This window comes from Pyrus communis, chromosome 10 (assembly GCF_963583255.1).
Source record: "Pyrus communis chromosome 10, drPyrComm1.1, whole genome shotgun sequence".
NCBI lineage: Eukaryota > Viridiplantae > Streptophyta > Magnoliopsida > Rosales > Rosaceae > Pyrus > Pyrus communis.
The window spans coordinates 23,292,706-23,300,892 of NC_084812.1; the positions used below are offsets into that span (position 1 = coordinate 23,292,706).

Genomic DNA, 8,187 nt, shown 5'->3' on the forward strand with positions numbered 1-8,187 from the left:
TTTAATTAGAATCTTTAAAAATAATATGTGCCCATGGTCACTCGATATGATGACAGTAGCTACCACTTTGTTGTAATTGCTTTTAGAAATCAAATATCATAAACTGTACTAATTGTGACTCCAAAGTTGTTGCTTGTTCTACATCGAAAAAGAAAATTTTGTATGAGAGATTTAAATAATGTTGGATCTTTTTTGTTGTCAATTGATTTTAGATCGGATATTCATTTTTTAATATTTTTATACACATTATTTAGGAAAGGAGTACGTAACAAATATTTTAATCACTTGAGTTACAAATTTTTTTATTTTTAATGCTAATGAAATACTTTCAGTCACGTACATAAATGCTAGGTAAACTATATTTTAGTAAACTACATTGTACAATATTTCTATTGGAGGCGGAACTATTAGACCCATCGACAGAAGCAGGTCCTACCATTGTTGGAGAATATAATATATTTATTAAAATATAGTCTACTTAGTATTTTTCTATCACATTAGTAGAGCCTACGAGTACAAGTAGTGTCCTTTTTTTTAGAACAACTTATATGATACGAGTTCACAGTCATGTGGTGTCACATATTTATATAAAGACACAAGTTTTTATTTCATTCCCGCAAGACACAGTAATGACAGTGTACCTGTTTCATATAAATCATTTTCTTATTAAAGACAACATGGTATATCTAGTATTTTTATGTCACAGTTGACATATTGCTAGGCTACGTATTCCATCCCATATGTCTTATATTAATTAAAGCGAACTTGAATCATTATAAAAGATGAAATGAACGGCTAAGAAGCAACATGAGGTGATCTATGGTTGAAGAAAAGTAAGAAGACGTTGCTGTGTCAGGTGACGTTTCTTCTTGCAGGACCACTCTCCTTTGAGCGGCATTTCCTCTTCTTTTTTTCGTTTCGGCGGAACTTCCACTCTCCTTATAAGTTCTTTCTTATAGCCTTACTCTAATTTTGAATTCCTCTTCAAATATGTTAATCCACATAAATTTAAAACAATTCAGCTGGACTGAATGTTGGTATTTATTTTAAACGTTTATAACTGCTACATAAGAATTAACATCTTTTTTGAAAATATGTTTTCGTTTTTTTTTCTTTTTTTCTTTCACATATTAGAGGAAAAATCGAATTTGTCCAGTACATAACAAGTGAGTTTGGCGTTTTAGTAGTGAATGATTGACGACGTAAACGAGCCAATTGTCAAGCAAATATTTGGGAAGAGGTTGAATTTCGCCACTTCATCAATGAAAGCTCAGTCCAGCAATCAAATATTTGGGAAGACGTCCCTACTCCGCTAATTACAATCCTAATTGTCTTTTGCTTTCTTTCCTTAACACAAATATTATTATTTTATTCTGATATATCTACACCTTATATTTTATTTCTTGGACTGGAAAATTTTGCAGGTTCATGGATCTTGATTCCATCTCATTATTAATAATACTATTTTGTTCGTATTTATATTGTCACATTTTCCATGCTGGTCATCGTCCAACGCCTTTAATGATTATGATTTTTTGCAAGGACGAGAATTTTTATAGTACAGATGAACCATGTTCGTGTCATATATTATTAACATTTTAACTGATTGTGTTGTGTCAAACTCATTATATTAACAAGCTTTTAACACTTGATTCGATAACGGCCCAATTTGTCAAAGGGTTGTGTCGTTTCGTTATCGGGTTAACAAGTGGTCATGCAAAAATTGTTGTGCATAATGTCTGAGATCTGACAAACAATATTTTAACAGTTTCTTAACAGGTGATCCGATAGCAGCATCAATTAATGTGTTACACGATAACAGTCTAACTTGTTAAAAGAGTTAATTCAAAATCTATTATTTTTCGTATTAAATTAACCGGTTGTGCAAAAACTGGTTAAGCTTACCGTCATGAGGCTTGCCGTAACAATGAACTCGCGAGCATATATGTCCGTCTCCAGTTGACGCATGCAATGATGTCAATCGCAAGGCAAGTAGCCAACTGCGACTCAAAACATGATTAACAATCGGTGCTATTAATTAACTTTTTATCTTAAATATTAATACTGACGCGTACAAAACCCAAAAGTTTTACATCTCCTCCTCCTCCTGCTCCTCAGTCAGCTTCTGACAGAATCAAACAGATTCAGAGAGCCATTTTTCGGGTTTAGGGTTCGAAGCGATTGATCGTTCGAACCATGGCTGAGGAGTGCAGAGAGACGCTGCTGAAGAAGGTTTACTATGACGAGTGTCCCGGCTGTGTAGTGGAACAGCGTAAAGAGCTGCAGAGAGGTCTTCCTATTAAAATGCTTGTTTCTGTATGGCTTATTGTTCTTTCAGCTGGTAAGAAAAGCACTTCAGTTTTTTCTTTTTGATTTTCTTTATCGTTTTTCTTGAACCGATTTCGAAAAGGGATTTCAAGTTCATCCTCATTGTGTTGCACTACAGTCTACAGTTCAATTTTCTTGTGAATGATGTGACGTGTATGTATGAATATATAACTCTGCAATTCATGTTGAGACTAAAAACTTGGAACAGAAATTCAGAAATATGATGTTAGAGGTTTAAGCGGTTATAAGTGCTTTTAGAATAAGCTATACCAGGAAATTATGAGATTAAAGAAAGACTTGTTGCTGCATGTAAATTGGGTTGCTGATCCTATAGTTTGATTGCTTTGTTACACTCCAAATGATTAAACAATTTTGTTAAGTAATGTTTATATCTGCACTGTCTTCATACTTTTTTTTTTAAATGTTTAAACCCTGATCTATTGTTTGGTGATCGTTTGCAGCGCTGCCAATATCATCTCTCTTTCCATTCCTTTATTTTATGGTGTGTGCATACTTATTAATTCTGTTGTTTCTTGTAATTTTTAAATTTTTGCAACCTTTAAAACCCTTTGAAGTCTACTTTTTATCTCAAGATTCCAAATTATTGCTTGCAGATTAGGGATTTCCATATTGCTAAAAGAGAGGAGGACATTGGCTACTATGCTGGATATGTAGGTGAGTTGATGATTGTCACTACTATTACCTTTCGTTTCCTTCACCATTTCGTTCCTTAACAACTGTCTTTACGAACTTTGTTACATTGTGAAGGGTCTTCATATATGCTTGGCAGAGTTCTGACGTCAATTCTTTGGGGAATGGTGGCCGATCGCTATGGTCGGAAGCCTGTCATAATTATAGGGACTGTTGCAGTGTTAGTAACTTCTGTTCTGCAATTGGGTTTCACCCTGATAATTTGGCAATAAGCACTGGCTCTTTTCTTCAACACTCTTCTCTGCGTATTTACAAATTATTTTTTACTTTTTACTGGCTCAGGGTTATTTTCAACACTCTATTTGGACTCAGTGTAAATTTTTGGATGGCTATTTCTACACGATTTCTTCTTGGAAGTTTGAATGGTTTACTTGGGCCGATTAAGGTACTATATTGTGTCATATATTAATGATGTCATTGCAAGTGTACGACCACATATGTAATGCCCGGGTTACTTGGAATATATGATTTAACTGCATGACCAGGCATACGCAAGTGAAGCCTTCCGAGAAGAACACCAAGCTTTAGGCATGTCAACAGTAAGCCACATTGACCTTTTGATTCTGCAACTTCTTATAATAAATGTTCTACGTCATCAACATTGAGAGTTATCATCTTTTTTTTTCAGGTTAGTGTAGCCTGGGGTATCGGATTGATCATTGGCCCGGCCTTGGGAGGTTTCTTGGCCCAGGTAATTCTACTTCTTGTACTTTCATGCTAGAAACCACAATTCAGAAAATCCCTCAGATGCGTGTATTTGTTGTCCAAATTGTTTAGTAAGACCATTCGATGGTACTTTTGTGACTCTGTACATGTTAAATGATGGAAGAGATGTTTCGTTCATGTGTCTTTACCTAGACAATTTAATTTCTGTAAGCCTCTAAAAGGAACGATAACAGCAGATTGTGTTTTGGTAGATCCCATTCCAAATATGATACTTCGGAAAAGTCAGAGAATGTTTCAATGTATGTTCTTTTGTGGGGTTTTCAAGCCTCAAGAACTAGATATGTTTAAGACTAAATGATCAACCGTCATCATAGCACTAGAGCAACCTCACATGAATAATTATACAACCATTTTTTCACATACATGAATAATCTACATGGTTACGAAAGCTGTGCAACTTGCTGCAGTGAAAATCGTGGGGAGCAGATCATTTTAAGCGCATATGGTATCACTAACACTTGGGAATTAATTTTAAGGCTTAAAGCAAGCCTGAGGTGTCACAGTGGTTCTGAATTAGTACAGGGGTTAGAGTGTGAGAAGGTTGGTTTTTGAAGGAATAGGCTAAATAGAGCAAATAATGGCTCACTGTCGGGTACACTCAGTGAAAATCATGGGTTAGCAGATGATTTTAGTATTTTTCAAGGCTGTTTCCTGCGAGTGTAAGGTTTTGGGATACCGAAATGGTCTTATCCTGCGCCAGCATGTCTATAATATGACGACCGTTCAGAGCTATTGGACACTAAATGAGAATTTATTCTGTTTCTTTGTTATCTTTTCCTGGTTGATCTCTCTCTCTCTCTCTCTCTCGATCGCTTGGCTTTTTGTCTTTTAGATTATTAATGGGATGTTCCTAACAAATTTTATGCAGCCAGCAGACAAATATCCAAGTATATTTTCCAAAAGCTCTATATTTGGGAGGTAAGTTTGGCTACTTATTTAAGTATACTGCAGTGGGATTGTCAAGTTTCAGCAGTTTTCTTATTATTTATTTGTTCCACAATGATATTCCAAAACGTGAAATTCTTCTGCAGGTTTCCGTATTTCTTGCCTTGCCTATGTATATCGGCTTTGGCATTTGGAGTAACCATTACTTCTTTCTGGCTTCCGGTACAGATCTTAGTATATATTCCCTTATGTTGACGAATCTCTTTTATTTTTTCCTCATTGCTGTTTTTGGCCACTTATATTTTTTAGCTTATCACAGACATAACTTGCTTTTTGGACCCAAAACAAAAAAAACATAACTTGCTTATTTTCTCATTTTTATTTTTGTACCTGTTAGCCTAAATTTCTCATCACGTAGCCTCCATGAAATCTTGAATGCAGGCCTCCCTTACTGTCCTGCATTACATATAGACGTAGATCCTAAATGAAAAGTACCTGTTCATACCAAGTTCCGTTCTCATATTATCTAATCATGTACTCCATGCGTTCGACACTCATTCATCCTAGCATGCCTCAACTTATTTTTACGTGAAGGAGAAGATTTCAGATATCTTGTCCTTTATATTTCGTACTTGTTTTTCGTACCCTTTCACTCTTTATTTGAATTTAACTTGAGGATCCCCCCAAGAAAAGAGAAACTAGTAATGCTTGGTTCATTTTTAGCACACGTTTACATTAAGTACTCTTTGAAACTACACGTATTAACAGAAAACTTCCGTATCTTGATGGTTGCAGGAAACTTTACACAAGCACAACGGAAAAGCTAGATTACATGATGATTCTTATGAAGCTTTGGAAGCTGCCAATGGTGGGTCTGATGCAAATGAAAAGCAAAAAACTGAAGAACAAACACCTAAAGAAAACCTTTTCAAGAATTGGCCCTTAATGTCTTCAATCATTGTTTACTGCGTTTTCTCACTTCATGACATGGCTTATACAGAGGTAACTTCCGTTAACACAGTATAATCTTCCCCTTTCCTTTTGCTCTATCTTACTCGAAGTTTTATACTATGTGTTTCTTATGATTTGTTCAAAACAGATATTCTCATTATGGGCCGTTAGTCCTCGGAAGCTTGGGGGTTTGAGCTTTACAACCGAGGACGTTGGTGAAGTTCTTGCAATTTCTGGTAATACTTGATATTTCCACATAACTTGCTTGCTTTATATGCAGTCTCTGTTTGTTTCGATTTGTACCCAACTACATATGCAGAATAATGGCTGATAACTTAATCAACTTGTAGGTTTTGGTCTTTTTGTCTTCCAAATTACTCTATATCCATATATTGAAAGGCTGCTTGGTCCTATTATGATTGCTCGCGTTGGAGGGGTAAGTTTTCCGCTCCTTCTCCTTGTGCATTATAGTACCTTCTGGATTTTAGTTCTTTTTGCAAATAATTGTCCTTTGACCTAATTCCTGGTGACCGATATTAATTTTAATCTTCGTGTTTTTTTTTTCACTCATGATTCGCGTGCAGATTATATCCATACCTCTGTTGTCAAGTTACCCGTTTATAGCAATGTTAACCGGGCTCTCCCTTTCCGTGCTGTTAAACTGTGCATCAGTGGTGAAGAATGTCTTATCTGTATGTGCATCCATGACTCTAAAGCTCATTGTAACTAACACACTGTATGCACCATTGCACTACTGACGTATCATTAATTATGAGAAGCTGATATGAAATGCTTTACAAGAAACGTAATCATAATACAAGCTACGAAAGCAGAACTCTACTTTTATCTACTCCATCGAAATTGATAGTTTGTCAACTTTTATTTCCTTTTCTTTCGAGGGAATACTCTCTGGTACCGACAAAAGATATCGAGAGGCTTCTCAATTGCTTACCATGCATTATCTTCTCTTACACGTTTTGTGCTCTAACTTTTAAATTTTTTGTGTACAATTAGATCACGATTGTAACGGGCCTGTTCATCCTTCAAAACAGAGCTGTGGTAATTTTATTCTCCAATTAACTGGTTTAAAATTTTCCCCTTCTCTGAGTCATGAGATTATTGATCTTCAAAAAAGAATGTGTCGTAACTTAACTGTGATTGAACAACAGGACCAAAAACAAAGAGGCGCAGCGAATGGACTTGCTATGACAGCAATGTCTCTGTTCAAGGCAATTGGTCCAGCTGCTGGTGGTGCATTGTAAGTTTAGCTTTCCTTTACTCATAGGTGATGCTTGAATCCATATATTCGTTCTAGTAAGTACGCCAACTGGGAGTGGAAGTGATTTTTGTTATACGATGTTTCTTGTTCATACTGTTCAATTGCATAAGTTTGTGTACATCTTTTACGTACGGTTTTTTCTGCATAAGGTGTGTAGATTGCTAGTAGTATTGCACATTGTAAATCGGAGAAGGCGAGTTTACAAGCCTTACACATAGTGTACTTTTTTCGGTGCACTTGTATTGCATGATCTCATAGTAAAGAATTCAAAATTCTTTCTTTCCTATGCTAATCATGATTTCGTCTCTAACAGGTTTTCTTGGGCACAAAAACGTCGGGATGCTGCTATCCTACCTGGTATCATACTTGACCAACTTTTCATCCCGGATTTACTGACAGCTCGCACGGTTTAGAAACATAACCGTTTCAATTTTCGATTGCAGGAAGCCAGATGATCTTCTTCATCTTGAATGTGGTTGAGGCAATCGCCGTTCTGATGACATTTAAGCCATTTCTTACTCTACCTGAATAGATCGAGATCAATGAAAACGGAGATGGAATTTCATGCCAAACCTAAGGAAATAAGGAAACTCCCTCAACATAATTACGGGGAGATCATTGTATGCATTATGGTTGTTCACACACTGTTGCAAGGATATAGCTTATTAGGAATATTAGATATGATCTTCATTATTCCAAGGGTAAAGATTCTTGGCATTGGTGTTATCAATTTCGAGAGTGTATTTACATATTTTGGCTTTCTATCGAGATTGAAGATTAAGATGATCAACATTCTTATGGTATGCAAAAAAAGACTTGAATTGCCACACAAGGAACCATTCCTGCACATGTAAACAGAAAGCAATCAAGAAGACCCGAATCGGCGTGGCACTTTGTATGACTAAATTCCCCAACATTGTATTTGGTTCTTGTTTTGAACAGAAACCGAAAACAGCTCGTCGTTTCGGTTTCGGGGTCTGAAATGTCCTGGCAATTGTGTATGATGTATGCAGCACGAAACCTGGAGAATAAGATGAAAGAGTGGATGCATGAGTGTATGAATCAAAAGAGCGAGGTTTGAGGGAAGAGGGAAGTAGTGGGAACGTTGGAAAACATGGAAATTGGATAAAATCGTGAAAGCTAGATGGGAAATGTTTTTAAAATAATTGAAAATGTTTTCTTAAAAAAATAATTGTGGGTTCTAAAAGTACTTAAATGCTTCTTACAAAAAGTACTATTTATGTGCTTCTTGCATGAAGCACTTTAATGCTCTTCAAAGATTCACTTGAATTTAACTAAGGATTGGT

General features: G+C 35.9%; 1 protein-coding gene across 1 annotated transcript; it reads left to right on the top strand.

Moving 5' to 3' along the window:
- The first annotated feature begins 1,973 nt into the window (after nucleotides 1-1,973).
- On the top strand, nucleotides 1,974-7,712 carry LOC137747383 (protein ZINC INDUCED FACILITATOR-LIKE 1-like). Its single transcript, XM_068487486.1, has 17 exons — nucleotides 1,974-2,341; nucleotides 2,790-2,830; nucleotides 2,943-3,003; nucleotides 3,097-3,199; nucleotides 3,322-3,424; nucleotides 3,525-3,578; nucleotides 3,668-3,730; nucleotides 4,634-4,683; nucleotides 4,797-4,872; nucleotides 5,446-5,652; nucleotides 5,750-5,837; nucleotides 5,952-6,037; nucleotides 6,186-6,293; nucleotides 6,616-6,660; nucleotides 6,771-6,859; nucleotides 7,194-7,237; nucleotides 7,324-7,712. Exons 1-17 carry the CDS (start codon nucleotides 2,197-2,199, stop codon nucleotides 7,410-7,412), a joined length of 1,452 nt encoding a protein of 483 aa, XP_068343587.1. The 5' UTR covers nucleotides 1,974-2,196; the 3' UTR covers nucleotides 7,413-7,712.
- The last annotated feature ends 475 nt before the right edge of the window (nucleotides 7,713-8,187 follow it).

Bases quoted from the DNA above. Each gene is read 5' to 3' on its own strand.
- LOC137747383 (XM_068487486.1), top strand. From the start codon at position 2,197: ATGGCTGAGGAGTGCAGAGAGACGCTGCTGAAGAAGGTTTACTATGAC. The intron at 3,200-3,321 runs GTTAGTAACTTC...TTACTGGCTCAG, and splicing joins ATTATAGGGACTGTTGCAGT to GGTTATTTTCAACACTCTAT. The intron at 7,238-7,323 runs GTATCATACTTG...TTTCGATTGCAG, and splicing joins GGATGCTGCTATCCTACCTG to GAAGCCAGATGATCTTCTTC.